This window comes from Cryptomeria japonica, chromosome 1, assembly GCF_030272615.1.
Source record: "Cryptomeria japonica chromosome 1, Sugi_1.0, whole genome shotgun sequence".
Classification (NCBI taxonomy): domain Eukaryota; kingdom Viridiplantae; phylum Streptophyta; class Pinopsida; order Cupressales; family Cupressaceae; genus Cryptomeria; species Cryptomeria japonica.
In genome coordinates this window covers 521,881,879-521,902,048 of record NC_081405.1, presented here as the reverse complement: position 1 = coordinate 521,902,048, position 20,170 = coordinate 521,881,879, and the positions used below count along the sequence as shown (strand labels likewise).

Here is a 20,170-nt window from a genome sequence, read left to right as displayed (position 1 = left end):
GGTAACACATTTCACTCGGTGTATAAACTCGGTGTGTCATCTTTGCTACTCGGTAGACATGTAAAGATACTCGGTAGACAGCTCAGTGTATACTACGTTTTGAGACTTACTTTCTTCTATAACCGACTAGACTGTGCATACCGACTGAATATTTCGGTAGAGATAATCGACTAGAGTATATAGTATAACTTTGACATAAAACTAATGGCAATCTGATAAGTAGTAACAATCTCCCCTTTTGACATTAGTTGAGATGTTTGACAAAAACTACTTTCAAAGTTATAACTCAAAAATCTATATACTTGCAAAATTTGACTATACTGACAGTATATACAATAGTCAATAATATAATATATTAGATATACTCCCCTTATCGATATACTGTACAAAACTCTGATTTTGCATGCTCGGTGATCTGTTCTATACTTTGCTTACTGTCTTGTACATTGCGTGGTTTACTGCTCTTGGATACTCTGCTTACTCTGCACGATATACTCCCCCTGTATACTATACTCCGAATACTATACCATTCTCTCAATACTGTATCACTCTGTATTACTCCCCCAAGACTGTATCATATTACTCCCCCTTTTTGACAAACATCAAAAACTTAATTACCATTCGGGGGTGGTAACTGATCAAAAATGGATTTGTACTTGGTCCGGGCGTCGGTGAGAGCGACAGAGAGTGCATCCTTTACACTGTCCATTAAAGAATTATGCACTTGAATATCAGCCAATAATGATATTAAGCCATCTAGAGTGCTTCCCTCTTGAGTAGTAGATAAGTATGTGGCTCGGTTGATCTGTTCTTGGACGGATGAAAGATAAGGAAGGAATAATGTCTGAAGGATCATTATGTCCATCCTGATCTTGTGTTCTTCATTTCTTAGGTCCAATTGTTGAGCCATGAGCTGTTGTAACTTTGTATAAAAATTATGAACTGAATTTGGCTCGGTGGTCAACTTATTTGAGAGATCGGTGATCTCTTTCTCAATTGCCTTTGTTTTATTCTTAATGTCTTTAATGAATAAAGACATTAATAGATTCCAAGGAGCCACACAACTGATGAATCTATCTAATAATCGACCCTAAGTACCAACTGACATCATCAAGACATTCAACAAGGTTAGCACCACCTGGGAATTAGATTCACAAAGAATTCTTTTCCAGAGAACACAACTATGTTGCACAAAATACAAAATAGCAAGAGCCTCCATAAAATTGTTTGTATGGAGACCCTTATAAACTGAAAAAATAAATTGAACATCGCCAAAGTTGTCGTGTCCAACTCCACCAATACTAGTATGACCAGGATTCCCCCAAGATGAACCATCAGTGTTAATTTTCAAAACTCTTTGAGGAGGAGGGATCCAACAACCCTCCTGATTTATCTTCTACAAAGGATGTATGCATTTATTCCTCATGACCTGCCTAGCACACCTCACCCTCGGAAAAGGAACACCTCCCTAAAGTTCAAAATTGAACCAGTTGTAGATATCAGCATCTCCTGAGTCCACGCCTCCAACAAAGTTACACTTTGCCAAGACAATCCCATGAAGATAATTAACAAAATTCTTGATAAATTATAAATATTTAAATATGTGATTCTACATAGAAAAATAAATGATTAAAAAGTTAAGTTTATTATGATATTTATTAAAAAAATAAACTTATAAACATCCAAATCTTTCGTCAATAAAGAAATTCAATAATTTTGTTGGTTAAATCTAATAATTCCATTCATGAAATTCAATAATAACAACTCTAAAATCTAAAAGTTATATAAATGAAATCCAATATTAAGTATTTTTATTTAAAAGCTAAAACCAATAATCCCCTTAGATTGAAATAAATAAAAAATTAAATGAAATGATGATTTTAAATAGATTCTAATATTTTTAAATTTAGTAGTTATACATATCTCTTTCCAATACTTAGTTTAATATTTAATCTTTTTTTCTATCTTTGATGAATTTTTTGGTTTTATAATATGTAGATTAAATTTGATTTTAACATTTAGTTTTTATTTTCATCTCAACTCTCTATATTCATCTCAATACTCCTCACCTTGAATGCATTCACAATTATGATTCTTAGTTTTAAAATGAATTGTTGATCTCACATATTGTGCACATGATACAATTGATAAAGAATCAAATGTACTCATTGAATTAACATTTGTATATATCTCAATCTTATTGGATTTAAGGACCTTAGATGATAAAATATTATTGACAACAAAAAATAAATTTACTTTATCAAAATTATTAAAACATGTTTTATTTTTTAAAATAAATTGAAGATAACATATTTGCATTTTTTTCCTTTTTAGATTTTTTTTGAGTTTTAAAAAACCTAGACTCAAAAGTAAGACACATTATAAATAAATTTCAGTCCAATTCTATCTCATCAATAATGAATCATAGACAAAAATAAATCCCACTTGCATATCCACTATTGATCCCTAAATATAGATAAAGAAAAAAAAAATGGGCATAAGCTTGTAAGGGTTAATAGTCTATGTTCTTTTCATCTTCAAAGGAGGTGCACAAGGCAAAGAGACTAATAGCTCAAAGGGATGCCATCTTATTTTAGAGATAGCTTCAACTAGATTTAAGTAACTTCAAATGTGATCAAAATTGAATGTAGGATTCTTTCTTCTAAAACACAATGCATTTATAGGCGATTTCCACACTTTGCATATGAGCACATCCATGTTACTCTTAAACACCATTTGAAGTGCCTTGGATTTTTCCAGATAACTTTTAAAATATAAGAAAATCGTGCATGCCCATTAGAATTACTTCATCTGAAACCAAAGAACGTTTGAAATTCCCTAAGAAGATGGTATCTGGTATAAATATTTCACTTGTCCTCATGTATACATTATATTCAATGGTTTTTCTGTAAAGGCTGTAATTCTTTGGTGGAGGTGGGTGCAGAGAAGAACTGCAATGTCTCAGCACCAAAGAACAGATGTGCCTAATGGAGATCCTCCCCGATTGCAAGTAGAAATAAAAGTGGTAGAAGTTACTCTTGATGGGTGGAGACCCAACCCACAACAAATGGAAATTTTACAAGAGTTCTATAATCAGGGCAGTGCAAATCTTGGTAGGAATTATATGCAAATTACAAATGAATTGAAAGCATATGGGCCTGCAGAAGAATTGAACGTTGTGCATTGGTTCAGTAAGTGAAGCTTCATACCCACAAGCAATACATAGCAGTACTTACAGAAGTAGAATATGATGTTCTAATTGTGCATTTCTTTGTATGTATCTGCAGTCTGGCGCCGTGGCTCACAGTTTGCCCTGGTTACAGATCCAGAGGTAAAAACATTCTCTATATGCAATTCTTAATGTGGATTTTGAATCTTGCATTAATTAATGCTCATCTTGTTGGTCATTTTGTGGATAATCCATATTAAATTAGTCTGTGGAATTTATTTTTTATCAGGATGGCACAACAATGAGAGTGCCCATTTCCATTGGAGCACAGACTCCAGAGTGATAGATACCCAGGTGGACATATCTGTGACAATGCCATAGATTTTTCATGGCTTCTAAGAGGCAAACATTATATTATGTTTTGGTTTGTTCCACTGGAGGAATGGGATACTTGTTAGCAATTTGGATTCTTGTTCTTGTTCTTTCTTTTATGGGAAGAGTCTGTGCAAGATTGTTATTGCAATAGGAAGGGATTTGGCCTCCTAGCCTGCAGTTAACCATATTTTCAATATATTCAGAATTACAGGTATCTGTTTTGTGATGTATTTTGGTGCAGTTGGAAGCTATTCAATTTCAGCTGTCCTGTGACAGTTTTATCCAAACAAATAAACCAAAGTGGATTGGAGCTCATGTTTCTCTGTCAATAACCTTTTTCCTGTAATGGTTGTCTTTAAAGCAAGATTTTGGTTCATAAATGGTAAATGGGTGTATTAATTATTTTGAAAAGAAATTAAGGTTTCCTTATGCCTTTCCTCAAACACAACCATAAGCTGCTTCCATTTTTAAAAGAAAATTGAATTAATTCTCTTAGTTTGAATGAGCAATTGTTTTTTTTTTTAAAATTTTTTATCATAGCTATCAATCAGAAGAGAGTATTGAAAGGATTCCGAAATCTTGAACATCAAGAAACAACTCATACAAACAAACAGCACATTCACAACAAAGAAACAATTGATACAAACCTCTCCAAAAAAATAAAAATAAAACAACAATTATTGACATGATAATATTTTTTATGATTTTGGAGGGATGTTGATGATGTCAAAGATTAGGTTAATTCTTTGTTTGGGATTACAGAAGCCTCGATGATGGCAGCTATTATAAGAGAGACTCCGAAGCTATCAAGAACTCACATCCTTCATCCTTCGATGTGGGTATGTAGAATATCTAACAACTGCTTTGCATTTTTTGTTTTATCTTGCAATCTTTATATGAAATAAAAAAACTCTTATACCATACTTATTGATTTGCGGCTATGTAGCATATCCAATAACTGCTCTGTAATTTTTATTAGTTTTATCTTGAATGCTTGCTATCATTGTGATTTTGCATTCCTTACATCTTTATGACTGATGGCAATGAAGAGCTTCTTTGTTACTGTAAATTAGAATTTGTGGAGGTTAAAATCAACCTTGGGAGAAGAATAATTGATAAGATTCATATAAAAAGGATAAAAATTTATTAAACTTAAACAGAATTACAAAGTAAGAAGGACCAACAACCTACAAAGAGCAAATAATTGCACATTTCTATCTTGCACAATTAATTGCTCCAATATGTGAGATAAATCAATAGGCAAGTGTCACCTATCCACAATATTCCACATTCGATCAGAAGTCCATTTGGCCACACAGTTCGCAACTCTATTCCTCTCCCTAAATATCAGAAAAGATAATAGATTCTAAAGACCTACTCAATCTTAGAATCTGTCGAATAACCATAGCTAAGTGCCAACTAACATCATCCAGTCGTTGCTCATTCAACAAATTCACCACCACTTGTGAACCGGATTCTCCATAGCATATAGATTCTAAAGACCTGCTCAATCTTAGAATCTATCGAATAACCATAGCTAAGTGCCAACTAACATCATCCAGTCGTTGCTCATTCAACGAATTCACCACCACTTGTGAACCAGATTCTCCATAACATACAAATTGGAGAGAGCCTCCATGTTGCTATTCGTATGTAAAATTAAGACAAATTTACTATAGAATTACTTTTAAATCTTTATATTTGAGATCACTATAAACCTTTCTCTACATGCATTTTCCCTCTAATCAATGTTTACATTGTTGGGTTGTACTTTTAGGGGAATGTGTGCTATTTTACATTTTCATTGTGTTTATTTATTTTTTAAGAAATGCACAAGTTATATTCTATCATTGTCCTCGTGTTGGCTTAATTTCTCATTCCTTGTCAAAAGAAAGAAAACAATAGACATTGACTTTTATCAATTTATTTTATGTATGGTTTTTTTTAATGAAATTTATAATATAATTTTTAACTTTTTATTAAAGAGATTTCATTTCAAAATGGGTGTTCTCATATCTAATAGTTAATTTATTTTGTATATTTGATACAAAATCTTTCAAAAAATATATAAGTATTATAGTATATTATTCATTTAATAAATAATTCAATTAGCATTATCTACATTATATGTCTTTGGGTGCTTCCATAGCATTGGTAGTTCATATCTCATCATCTTTGGGGTAGCTGAGGATAGCCCTCCCCTCTCCATTTGATTTGAGTCTTTGGAGGATGATATTTCGTGGAAGATTGTCTATAGAAGGAAATATGGTCAAGTCCTAAACATGCTTGTGCCTACAACACCTCGGTTTTGTGTGCTTGAGTGTTAGTAAGAGTCTAGGGGTGGTGTAGTTGGCCATCCTTTTTTGTTTTATTAGTAGCCTGGATTCAAATGCATATGTGTTGTCAGTTTCATTTGGTGTGTGATAGTTTGGTTGATGTTTCATAGTAACTTATCTTTTTTGGCTACTTTTTTTGTTGCTCTATAGTTGTGTGTTGGATGTCTCTTGTTATAAAGGATTTCAAATCAAATCCCCTTCAAAACTTGTTTTTCCACTAATCAAACATATTGTTTACATTATATAGTATTTTTATAATATATAGGTATTTTTATGATATATAGGTATCTATAACCTAATATCTTTAAAATTTTAATGAAATAAATAGACTAACATTTATGACTATTTTTATTTTGAAAAAGTAATCTTATTAATTATCGTATTAAACATATGATAATGGCAAGAAAGAATCTTGTTGATAATTTTATAGAATGCATTTGAATTGATTTATTGATTAGCTAGAGTGCCTAAGTGATTAGAAGGAGTTGATACTAGCTTACTTTCTTACATTTTTAATTATTAAAATGTTAATTTTATATTTTCTCTAATTGTTATTTGTTTGGATTAATATACAAATGCGAACTTTTTGGACCATTACAAGTAGCCAAAGAGGAAAAGAGAACAAGCGTCATAAGGAGTGACATTGAGACAACACCATAGAAACAAAAGAGAACAAAAACAAGGACCAACTAAAGCAATAGAAACAACATAAGAACAAGGCTACAAGTGACCACAAAGCAGCAGAAAAGATACCAACAAAGAATAATTTAACCACCACCTATGGAGGTTTAAAAGCAAAAAGTTTCAAAGAGATTTATTTAGAGGTAGCTTTACAATGCTTATCAAAATCAAAACCCAAATGGATGGGATTAGAAAGGTCACTTGAGCATAACGAGGAGGATAGATCATTTTCCTTTCCAAAGGGAAAGGAGCCAAAAGGAGGAACATGAGATGTAGCCTCAACAAAGCCATCACATTTCTCTTTCAAAGAGAAGTCATTCTTTTCTACAACAAGACATTCTCTAGCACCCATTCCCAAGCTGGGGGTGAAAGGAACCTACAAATTCTTTGAATATTTGTGTACATCAAAGGAAAGGCTACACACAATAATAGCATGTCCCACAATAATAGCATGTCTCACAAGAAGGAAGACCCAAAACCACCAACAAAGACAATCAAGGTAGTTTGAAATCAAATTGCACCTAAGGCCTCAAAAGAGGGGTAGGGTGAGAATGGAAAATCTTTTCATTTTTTGAAGGAGAGAACTAAACCAAAGGATTCACAGGTCAAGTTTCCTTTTAAACTTACGAGAGGATCTGTTTCCCTCGGCTAAGTGGTTATACTCTTTAGGAATTAGCAACATCTTCTCCTCTAGAGGGGTTTGAAGATGACAACCCGAGGCTATCCTAATCACTATCTTTTCCAACACCATGACCTTATTTTGGGGTTGAGAACATTCCTAATTAATATTTGAGTGCAAAATATCATGGAGATATTGGTAGATCAAAGGAGAACTAACCAACACCCTAGAGGTGGTATAATCAAAAGTGCTCATAATAAATTTCCTACTCCCCAACCCCAATCTTGGAGCATAGTTTAACACTACTGGGCAACTTTGAACCAATTTCAACAAAGACATGAAATATACCAAAGAGAAAACTAGATCTAAATTTAGTGACATAAATGTTAATGGTGTTAGTGTGAATGAGGTTATTTCCTATCTAGTTATTTGTGGGAACCTATTCACATGTTAAGTTTACTTATGAGATAAGTTAAATTTCCTTATATCCTAGGTGTCATTTCTAAAAGTTATTTATAATGGGGCCATGTCTCATTATTGTTTTTGTCATTTAAGAATTTAATATTTCTCTCATGCATTTAATATTTTGCATTGAGCATTTCATGTTTGTATCAAGGGTAGTTGTCATACCTCATCACACCTTAACTATATACTCAAGGTGCTTATACATTGTAACCTATCTAATATCATCTCATTATCACATTTTCATATGAATTGATCATTTCTCATTATTCAACCAAGCTCTTGTTGCAACACTTTCTTGTGGAAGATATCTTTCTTGGTTGATCCTTGAAGTTTGTAACTTCATTATGGGTTCATTAGCATTTCAACATATTATTAGTGCTATGACCTTATAAAACCCTTCTTGTATTGTAGAGTTGGGCTATTTCTAGATGAGAGATATTTCACTGAAGGTTAATTTTGGCTAGTGTTGGAGGAATCTAAGCTCACTATTGAGTCCAAGATGACTAACAAAGTTAAGATTGGGTTTTTTTCATTTGAATCTGACCTTTTTTTGACAGAGTTGTGAAGGTTTGAAGTTGAGCTAATTACTGACCTTCTAGGAGGTAGTCAATATTTTGGATAAAATTAGGCCAACTTTGATCTTTCTATTGCATCCAAAGGGCCCATAAACCCTAGAAATATCTACCAAATCGTTAAAATGCAACACTTTTCTCTTAGGGTTATAGAGGTTTTTTCTCGCATAGTCATCATTCCATATGACTGTATAAATCTATATAAATCCATACTTGTTTGTACCGTATGGATCGTGTAGGAAGGAGAATAAAATCCACTCAACATCTCTTAGGGGAATATTTTGCAACATCAGCATAATTGGGCATATTCAGTAAAATTTTAGAAATTTTTTGCAACTATTTTACTCTAAAATTTTGGGTACCTATACCACATTTGCAATTTTATTAAATTAAAAAAATGCTTATTACAAATTGTATGGTCAATATCTATCATGGGTTTGTATTTTATTATTGGTGGTATATTCAATTTAGTGGTGAATTTATGTTCTTTGATTTTTTGGAGGCTACAATTGTTACTAGTTGGTGGGTTTTGGAGTGGTTGTCAGCACTTTTGTGGGTTTGACCTCAATGGAAGCGATCACATCGGAATAGTCTGCAGGATCCATAATCACATTGTCCTTTCTCACCATCAGGGCTTGAGGCCGCGGCTAAACTAGCTCCAAAAAGTCACAAAAAATTACAATTTCCACATAAACTTCGTGTTAGTCAAAAATTGCAAATCCTTGATTGTGATGGGCAAAACAAGTTGTTGATTTGATTTTTCAAAAAAGTCAATAACACGCTATTTTTTGGAGCCCGTTTAGCCGCATCTCCAAACCTTCACCTAGTTGACCTTTTTCCAATTGCCAATCACCTTCCACACTTATCAGGAGTTTATCACTACAAAAGTTATTGTGTGGTAATGCGGAGCCTATAGCTTGCCACCATCACCACCTATTTGTGCCACTACCACCACCCTCAACAACATTGGCGTCGCCACTCCAAGCAGAGTACTAGCTTTATTTTTTCCTTGGAACCCATCTTGGTCATATTATTGACCAAGCACTAAGAGCCTAAGGGCTATTTGTGGCCCTCTTTGATCCATAAAAGGCTTCATATATTTTGATTTTTTCAAACTAAGATAACTTTTGATCTAGGAGGCAAAAAAATTTAGGCAAGATTCAACTAGCTTCATAGTGGTGGGGTTTATTTCTCATTATTTTATTGTTTGATATTGTTTATTGTAGTTTAAAGTGAATAATCTATTTTGGACACTTGAGCTCATAATATTTTGTCAAATTGTCCAAGTTTGGTCATTTCAGCGGCATCTCAAGGTGATCAATAGCTCTATCATTTTGTCCATACACTTCTTTCAAATTCATCCCCAGGTATTATGTATTGATTTTTTTCAATTTGTGTCATCTACTTGATTACTTGGGCATATTATATCTTGGAGAAGTTATATTTGTCAGGAGGGGCTTCATTTTTAGTTGTACATAATATCTTTCAGGGTTTAGATTATTTTATATTAGATATTTTTCTATTTTTATTGATTTTTGCTTGTGGCTCTAATGGTTGATTCAATATTTGAGATTCTTGCTCCTCATTACTATCATACATGTCCAAAGTGAGGATGGAAATACTGCTTTGGTCTAGAAGATTATGGTTTACCTTGAATGAAGAACAACCTATTAATATTTAGGTACCATCAACCTTGTAAATCCTTTATTTAGTTATTTCCTAATGTCATTTGTAATTTACCCATGAGAGGTTAAACAATTCAAACCAATAGTGGTGAAAGATATCATGTAATGTCAAGGTTACCTTTACCATTTTTCCTCTACAAAAAGGATAAAATAGCAAGGCATCCCTTTTGGAATCTCTCATTTTGAGGTTCTTAGACACTTATCAAAAGTTATAAGTGCATATATGATGGTTATGATATTTATTAATGGGTTCTTATGACAAGCATTTATGACAAAGACTCCTATATTGGTCTAGGGGTGCTCGAATTAGCTAGATGTCATATTATTATTGAATTTTGTAACACAAGTTTACAACACAAGATTGAAAGATCAAACAACAAATGACAAACGCCTTCCACAAATGAGAGCAACAAAAATGAATACTATATTCTTCAAAAGAAAAGATTATAGAATAAATGATATAATGCATAAAGGATTGCTTTATAGAAAGCAAGAGATGCCCTAATCATTAATTAAGAGAGCTAAAGTAAAGCATGAAGGAGCTAAATAAATCTCAACTAAAGCTAAACTAAAGTATCACTGAGTGAACTTAGGCTAGAAAGTAATAACTCTAGCTAGAATTCTCTAACACCCCCTCCACCTAAGTAAAAATTAGGGAGAAGTAAAAAAACCTCTAAATGCATGAAATGCAAGAATGGGTCTTAACAACAAAAGGCCTAATGAGGTACCCATGTACAAACCAATGCAATGTAATCTCTCACAAACGAAGAAAAGGAGAAAAATCCAGTGGGAGAAAACTCCTCTTCAAAAGAGAGAAAAAGAAAATGAAGTACTAAGCAGCCTCTTAAAAAATATCCCAATAAAAAGAATAGGGACATGAAGAACATCCTCGAATCACAAAGAATTTTTACACAAATGTTGAATGATAACTGCTATAGTGTTAAATGAATAACCTCCTCTAAAACCAAGATGATTATTAGGATCAAGAAGACAAAAATTTGCATGAGTGCCTCCAACGACACTACTCGAACAATCAAATGGAAAACAAAGGAAAATATTTGGCATCAAAGATACATATGTCACGTGAATCTACACAAGTGACCCCAATGACACTATTCAACCATGCAAGAGTAAACTTCTAGTCAAAAATACAAGTACCAATGGTTTGAAGAACATTGATCTATTGACGATAAGTCGCCTCCACAAAACTAGAATGTAAAAGTGTCTATATGGTAAAAGCTCTTTCTCACCAAAATACAGGCACTACATCTAGCTAGTACATAGGAACAAAAACTAAATACGTAGCTCACTCCAAAGAGAAAGGAAGGAAGTATTAGCACCAACAATAGAAACCCCCCCATAATGTTGACAAGGGAAAGAGATGATAGGTCCACTGAAACTGTGTGTCACCAAATAGTGCATGAAGGAGAATTTGAATATGCACAAGAAAGTGCCTACAATAAAAAAAATGGTATGAAACCAATGCACACACACATGGGATAAAAATCAATGGGATTTGATGTTGTCATGGAAGGACACTCATCGAACAAAATTATGATGGCAGAACAAAAATCACAACACAACCCCCAGTTACACTATATAATGCAGTGCATGTACAAAAGAAGGCGCAAAAAAATGTGCACAATCCACAAGAACCATACAAAAGAGTGGCACTTTATCTCGGTGTATATACAAACAAAGAAGTGTATGAAAGGATTCTCAAAATGCCCAAATAGGGCAAAGTGTTGGAAATACATGTAGAAAAACTTGAGGACAATTATCGAATGCAAATAGAATGTTTCCAAGAGGCAAAATGACCAAGTAATCGACCATAAAGTGAAATCACAAAATACTAAATAAAAAATAAAAAATATGTATGGTAAAATCTAGAAATAATAGCAATAGAACTGGATAGAGCACTGAACCACCTTTCCAATGATATCTAGTTTTCAAAAAACAGTCTAGATGTGCAAGTTAGGGTCCCAAAAGCGAAAAATTGAACTTCTGACTTTGCAAACCTATTACAGAATATTGGATTGTATTTTGACAAAATAACTAGCACTATTGGATTAGCACCAAAACTAGCTTTCTAACGATATCTTGTTTGCATGAGTTTAAATTTGTATGACCAAGTTATGGCCAAAATATGAGCTACATGTCAATCAGGGCTTGGAAGGCTTGAAGGGTTTCCAGAAATAGAAAATTTCCAAAAAATAGAAATTTTCCAAAAATTCAAGCTTTCTGAAAATAAAATTATTCTAAAATAGAAATTTTCCAAAAATAGAATCTTTTTAAAAATGGAAATTTCTTAAAATGAAAATGGTGCAGTCACCGGTTAGGAGGGACCTCAAAGAGATCAGTCCAGACTGGTCAACAAGAGTAAACATAATGGAAACACAAGGATATGATGGAGGTAGTGCATAACTGAATGAATTAAATCATGGGAATAGTTACAAGCAACTGGTAACATCCGGGATACAAGATTAGGCTCATTCTCCTGCTACAAACATGCTCAATTATAGAGAAGTTCACAACCGGGACCTGAAAATTTTTGATCTAGCTTCTATGCTCTATATTACCTTTGATCTGTATTCTAATGCTCAATTACAATGATTTATACAATCCAAGGGGATCCAGTTGGCCCAAAAGGATTAGATGTTGAATAACAAGACCAAACGTGTAAAACCAACAAGGTCGGCCTCCGCCAAAGAGATTCCACCAAAAAATCCAAAGGATGAAGTGTGGATCAAAGGGAAGGTCGGCCACACGCTAAAGAACATTGAAATCAACGCACAAGGCTCTGCAAGCTACGAAAGGGATCTGGTAGATTAACCAAAGCAAATAGGTCCAAACGGTTCTAGTGCCAGAAAATTGTCTTGAAATCCGGAAATCAATATTTCTAGAAAATGATCCAAATGCTCCGCAATTTAGGAATAAGGAAGATGATAAAGTCCTTAAGAAAAATCCAACTCCTCAAGATCCGGTGAGCCAATGACAGAAAATACATAATGAAATGCTGAAACTGCAAAACAAAAAGAAAAATAGAAAGGAAATATTTTTGGTTGATGCAAGATTGCCAAGAACCAGGGATGCTCCTGCATTAGACATTCGGGGTTGTTGAAAAAGTGAGTCTCTCACTTTGTTGGGGTCAAAGGAAAACTAAGGCAGTCTACCTTTTCCTAAGAAATCCAAGATGAGTCTTCAATTAGTCTGCCCTTCCACTTCACTAGATACTCCTTATACTGACGACTCTGGGTACTACGCCCAATCCTATTGTCCAAAATGTTTTCAATTTGATCTGGCTCCTTCTGGGGCAACTGTTTTTTCCAAGTCTGCAATACTATCCTCACTGAATTTTGATTCATGATACTGGTGTAGATCTACAATGTTGAATATAGGTGAAATACTCCAACTATCCGGTAACTCCACTTTATATGCATTTTCGGAACTGAACTTTCTCAAAATATTACAAGGTCCAAACTTCCTCATCTGCAACTTATTATAGATTCCAACTGGAAATCTCTCTTTTCTCAGATACACCATCACTTCATTGTCAACTTGAAATTCGTTATGTCTTCTCTTCTCATATGCTTTATCCTTATACTTATTGTTCATGTCCTCCAAATGTTGCTTAACCTGAATATGCAAGGCCTTCATGTGATTTGCAAACTCTTCTACCTCTGCACTCCGTTTGTCTTCATTACTGGCATCTCTTAATTCTGATATACCTCTAGGGTGTGCTCCGATAACAATCTCAAAAGGTGTTCTTCCAGTACTCTTGTTCACTGAATTATTGTAGGCAAACTCTGCTTGTCCAAGAATCAAATCCCAACTTCCAGTCTTTTCTCCAACCAAGCATGTCAACAAATTTCCCAAGTTCCGGTTTACTACCTTTGTTGGTCCATCATCCTGTGGGTGAAAAGTAGAACTGAACTTCAAATTTGTCTTCATCTTCTTCCAAATGACTCCAAAAATAACCAACAAACTTAGTATCTCTATCTGAGACTATTCTCTTAGGTATTCTATGCAATCTTACCACTTCCTTGAAAAATAGGTTAGCTATATGTACTGCATCTGATGTCATCTTACAAGGTATGAAATGATCCATCTTCAAGAATCTATCCACTACCACAAATATAGAATAATTCCCTCTTTGTGTCTTAGGCAATCCAAGTATTAAATCCATGCTTATATCTTCCCAAGGTCTTTCCGGTATTGTCAAAGGCTTATACAATCCCACATTCTGACTACTACCTTTTGCAACTTGACAAACTCTACAACTATGCACATATTTCCTAATATCCTTATGAATTTGAGGCCAAAAGTAATGCTCACTCACCAATGCTATTGTTTTGTCAACACGAAAGTGTCCGGCTAATCCTCCACTATGCTTCTCCTTTATCATATTCTCCCTCATAGAACTCTTAGGTATACACAATTGAACTCCTCTGAATAACATCGCATCCTTAATGAATTAATCCAACCACCTAATTTTGTCTACCATAACCGATTCTCTACATGCTCTCCAAGGTTCTGCAAAATCTGGGTCATCATCATACAACGTCTTCAACTCTTCAAATCCTAATACTGTCACTCTCATTTTTGTTAGCAAATTCCTCCTTCTACTCAATGCATCTACAACTTTGTTTGACTTCCCACTTCTATGCTTCAACACAAAGGTGTAACTCTGAAAAAATCTACCCATGTCATATGTCTCCGATTCAACTTACTCTGACTATTTAAATACTGCAAGGCTTGACGATCAGTATACAACACAAATTCTTTAGGTAACAGCTAATGTCTCCATTTCTTCAAGGCTTAAGATATGGCATAAAATTCTTGATCATACACTGAATATCTCCTTCGGGAATCATTCAACTTCTCACTGAAATAAGATACCGCTCTCCCTTCCCAACTCAATACGGCTCCAATTGGAGTTCCACTTGCATCACAATCTACTTGAAATACTTTGTTGAAATCCAGTAAAGCTAACACAGGTTGCTCAGTCACTTTCTTCTTCAACAGTTCAAAGCTTTTGTTTGCTCCGGTTGTCCACTTGAATTCCTTCCTGTCTCCCCTCATTGTCTCAGTCATAGGGTTACAAATTGAACTGAAATTTCTGATGAACGTATGGTAGAAACTAACCAATCCATGAAATGATCTTACCTCTCCAATTCTTTCCAGTGTAGGTCATTCAACAATTGCTTTTACTTTCTCAGGGTCCATCTTCAGTCCATCCACAGATATCAGAAATCCCAATTAGACTAATTCCTCCTTCATGAAAGTACACTTCTTAAGATTTATCAGCAACTTTATTCTCTCAACCTCTGCAAAACTTGTCTTAAATGCAACAAATGCTCCTCTTTTAATTTACTGAAAATTGGAATGTCATCCAAATGTACAATAACAAACTTACCCAAGAATTTCTTCAATACCTCATTCATCAACCTCATGAAAGTACTTGGTGCATTATTCAACCCAAAAGGCATCACCAACCATTCATACAATCCTTCATTTGTCTTGAACGTTGTCTTCCACTCATCTCCTTCTTTGATTCCAATCTGATGATATCCACTCTTCAAGTATATATTTGTGTAGTATTTGGATCTACTCAAATAGTCCATTATGTCATCCATCCTAGGTAAAGGAAACAGGTACTTTACTATGATCTTGTTTATTTCTCTTGAATCAATACACATCCTCCATTATGCATTCTTCTTAGGTGCTAATACTATTGGTACTGCACAAGGACTCAGACTTTCTCTAATCAAATCTTTCTTTAGTAATTCCTACACTTGTTTATTCAACTCTTCATTCTTTGCCGGTGTCAACTGGTGTGCAGCTTTGTTAGGCAAACTAGCTTCGGGAATCAAGTCCATGCAATGGCTGATACTTCTCACAGGTGGTAATCCATCAGGCACATTATCTAAAATGATGTCTTCATACTTTGTCAACAACTCCCTTATCTCCTTCGGTTGTTCTTCTTCATGCTTTGAATGCACAATCTTCTTAAGAATGAAGGAAAAACATGCATTCTCATGTCTCATTTCATCCAGGAATTTTCTCCCATCTACCAAATAGATTCTAGCATTCGTACAGACTTCACTCTTCAAAGGCTCCTCCAAAGGTAAAAAGGTTTGTTTTATCCCATTTTCTACAATAGTGTATATGTTCTTTCTCCCATCGTTTATTTCCTGTCTATCAAACTGCCAAGGTCTACCCAACAAAAGGTGGCAAATATCCATAGGCATAGTATCACACAAGACTTCATCATGATAATTCTTGATTTTCAATTTCACCAAACATTGCTCACTTACTAACAAATTATGATCATCCTAAATCCATGCTATCTGATAAGGCTTAGGGTGTTTCAATCTTTCCAAATTCAATTTAGTCACCATATCTTCTGAAACAAGGTTATCTGAACTACCACTATCAATAACAACTTTACAACACTTACCGGATACCTTACATCTAGTCTTGAACAAATTCCTCCTCTGCAAGGGCTCCTCATCTCCTCTAGTATGACACAAAGCTCTCCTCATCATCAATAGTTCTCCATCTTCCGGTTTGTTAGCTAATCCAATGGGGATTTCTTCTACCAATGTTGTTCTCCCAGTTTTCTTTGTCTTCTTACATTCGAAAGCACGGTGTCCTTCACCTCCACACTTATAGAAAGTTCCTCTAAACACTCTCTTATCTTTTCTTCTATCATATTTTCCAAAATTTTCACTCTGGTATCCATCTAGTTCTCTCCTTCAGTAGAAATTTCTATCATCCTTCCGGTATGAATTACCTTCTTTGCTTACTTCCTTATACTTGCTCTTATCCGTACAAGTTCCTCTTCCTCTGGTATATCCTCTTCCTCCTTGAAATCTTCCTCTGGAAAACCTTCCACCTCTACCTGTTTGTCTCTGCTCATGTCTTTTGTTTAGCTTCTCTTCTGCTTCTAGGGCATACTGGTAAGCTTCTTCAACACTCTACAATTTGATCAAACTGAGTTCATCCTGTATAGACACCCGCAATCCATTCAAATATCTTGCAGCTTGTTCAACCTCATCATCAACATGTCCGGATCTGATATTCAACTTGTAGAATGCTTCAGTATACTCCTTTACACTAGATTCCTTATGCTTCAAATTCTGCAACTTTTGAAACAAATTCACTTGGTAATCAGCTGGCATAAATTTTGATTTTAACTTAGCAACTATTCGATCCCATATTTTGATCTTCTCTTTACCTCTTCTTTGTCTATCAACCTGCGAATGCTCCCACCAAAGAGATGCATGACCTTTCAATCGGGTACAGGCATACTTCACCTTTCTTTCCTCTGCGGTGTTCTTAAAATCAAAGTACTTCTCCATCTCCAAGATCCAATCCATCAATTCATCCAAATCCAACTTTCCATCATATTTCAATGGGGTAAAATGTGGTTTAGTATTTGCCCTACTCAAAACCCTTAAGAACCTTTCTTCATTTGGATCAATCACCGGTGGGTTTACTTGTTTTGTTGGGGCCTCTTCTTTCTCATATTCACTCACATCTTCAATAATTTGGCCTCTTCTTTGGGCTATCTCAATGGCTTCGAACCAGGCTGCAATTCCTTGCAACATTTCCATCACAACAAGGTTTGCATTCTCACACACTCCACCATCCCTATTTCCTCTTCACGTCATCTTCACACTAGTCCTCTGTAGCTGCAGGTCGGATTGATAGTCTGCCACCCTACAAAAAAATTTTCAGGACAACGCAATCTCTAGAATGAGATCTTGCTCTCATACCACTTGGTGAAGTCACTGGTTAGGAGGGACCTCGAAGAGATCAGTCCGGACCGGTTAGCAAGAGTAAACACAATGGAAACACATGGATATGATGGAGGTAGTGCAGAACTAAATGAATTAAATCATGAGAACAGATTATGAGCAATCGGTAACATCCGGGATACAAGATTAGGCTCACTGGCCCGCTACAAACATACTCAATTATAGAGCAAGTCATAATCGGGACCTCAAAACTTTTGATCTAGCTTCTATGCTCTATATTTTCTTTGATCTACATTCTAATGCTCAATTAAAATTATGATCCAAGGGGATCCGATCGGCCCAAAAGGATCAGATGCCAAAGAACAAGACCAAACGTGTAAAACCAACAAGGTCGGCCTCTACCAAAGAGATTCCTCCAAAAAATCCAAAGGATGAAGTGTGGATCAAAGGGAAGGTCGAACACACGCTAAAGAACATTGGAATCAACACATAGGGCTCTGCAAGCTATGGAAGGGATTTGGTAGATTCACCAAAGCAAATAGGTCCAAATGGTTTCGGTGCCAGAAAACTGTCTCAGAATCTGGAATCGATAACTTGCCAAAAAAATATCCAAATGCTCTACGGTTTAGGAATAAGGAAGATGATCAAGTCCTCAAGAAAAATCCAACTCCTCAAGATCCAGTGAGCCAATGCCAGAAAATGCAGAATGAAATGTTGAAACTGCAAAATAGAAAGCAAAACAGAAAGGAAATATTTTTGGTTGATTTAAGATTGCCAAGAACCGAGGATGCTCCTGCATCTGAAAAGTTTCTTAAAATAGAATTTTTTTGGAAATAGAAAGTTTCTACAATAGAAACTTTTCAAAAATAGAACCTTTTTGAAATAGAAACTTTTCAAAAATGGAATTTTATTTTACACTCATTTTTTCTCCAAAACCTGATAAAAATTTCCCACTTCCAGATCCACACAAGAAAGCAAACCTAGTGACCCTACAACACTTTTGAGAAAATAAACTCTCAAAGCTTGAGAAGGTGTTTGTTGAATCCACGCTTTAATACCATGTTGAGTTTTGCAACACAAACTTGTAATATATAAACAACAAATAAAGAACACCTTCCACAAACAAGAGAAGCAAAGATAAAAATTATATTCTTCAAAAGCAAAGATTATAGAATAAATGATACAATGCATGAAGTATTACTTCATAGAAAGAAAGAGATGCCCTAATCTATTCTTTGGAGAACTAAAGTAAAGCATGAAAGAGCTAAATAAAGCTCAACTAAAGCTAAATTAAAGTACCACTAAGTGAACTTAAGCAAGAAAAGCATAACTCTAGCTAAAATGCTCTAACAATTACTATTGTAAGAAGCAGCTATAAGAGACTATTCGGGGAGGTTGACATGAGGTTTTTCAAGTGGCTTTTCTTGTTGGCAACAACAATGCAGGAATGAGAGTGGGGGTGAATAATTTTTCACCAAACTTAAACAAATTAATATCAACTTTTAGATCTGATCAAGAACATCAATAGAAAAGATAAACATCACACCAACAAAACTCATAACACACAAATTTTTGACGTGGAAAACCTGGTCAAGGGAAAAACCACGATGGGAATCTAGCCACAATATGACGATACTCTGCAGTACTATGTGTAAATATTACAATGGGGAATGCACATGCATGCAGGCACACTGCCTAGTGCTCACTGCTAAAAAAAAAACAAAGGGCTACAACCCTGGGAAGGTTCACTACCTTACAAAGATCGGACAACAATCCGAATTAGATGAACAAGAAGAATAGCATCTCCAAATGCCTGATCACAGTTTTGGATAAGCACAATGTTTGCACTGCAACACTTTTCTACTCTTCCACACACTTCTAAAAGATCAATTCGCTTGTTCGCACATACAACACTCTCAAAGAACGCAGACACAATCGCAAACACACATCTTACATGATTACAACACTCATACAAATCATCAACCTTAACCTCAAGGTCAGCTCAACACATAAGACCTAATTATAAAATTACATCACATGATACATAAATCAATATGCAGACCAATACAATGTTGGCAAGGACATAGCATGGACCCAAATCAAATCCTTGAACATGCAACATCACCGAATATCTTGCCAAAATCATTTGCAACATGCAACAACCATTGAGTCGGCCAAAAAGTCATATAACACAAAGAATACCACCAGACCAATAAAATCTTTAATAACATACACCACAAACAATGCGGACCACCAAAACACATAGAACATGATTGAATAACATCAACAAGCAACATGAATTCCTCTGTAACAACCGCAACAACACGGATAACTAGAATCATCATCATTTTATCAGCGGAGCTCAAGAACACCAACAACAAACTGAAAGATATGCTTGTGAAGTTCCAAATCATGAACCACCCAGACTGAGGACACACATGAACGTCCCAAACACTCTCCAAAATATACACAACATAAAGAGTCAATTTTAGAGAAATACAAACC

General features: G+C 34.9%; 1 protein-coding gene across 1 annotated transcript; it reads left to right on the top strand.

The window, feature by feature from the left end:
* The first annotated feature begins 2,655 nt into the window (after window positions 1-2,655).
* Window positions 2,656-3,805, top strand: LOC131060204 (uncharacterized). Its single transcript, XM_057993363.2, has 3 exons — window positions 2,656-3,191; window positions 3,288-3,331; window positions 3,459-3,805. Exons 1-3 carry the CDS (start codon window positions 2,957-2,959, stop codon window positions 3,510-3,512), a joined length of 333 nt encoding a protein of 110 aa, XP_057849346.2. The 5' UTR covers window positions 2,656-2,956; the 3' UTR covers window positions 3,513-3,805.
* The last annotated feature ends 16,365 nt before the right edge of the window (window positions 3,806-20,170 follow it).

Bases quoted from the DNA above. Each gene is read 5' to 3' on its own strand.
- LOC131060204 (XM_057993363.2), top strand. From the start codon at position 2,957: ATGTCTCAGCACCAAAGAACAGATGTGCCTAATGGAGATCCTCCCCGA. The intron at 3,192-3,287 runs GTAAGTGAAGCT...ATGTATCTGCAG, and splicing joins GAACGTTGTGCATTGGTTCA to TCTGGCGCCGTGGCTCACAG. The intron at 3,332-3,458 runs GTAAAAACATTC...ATTTTTTATCAG, and splicing joins CCCTGGTTACAGATCCAGAG to GATGGCACAACAATGAGAGT.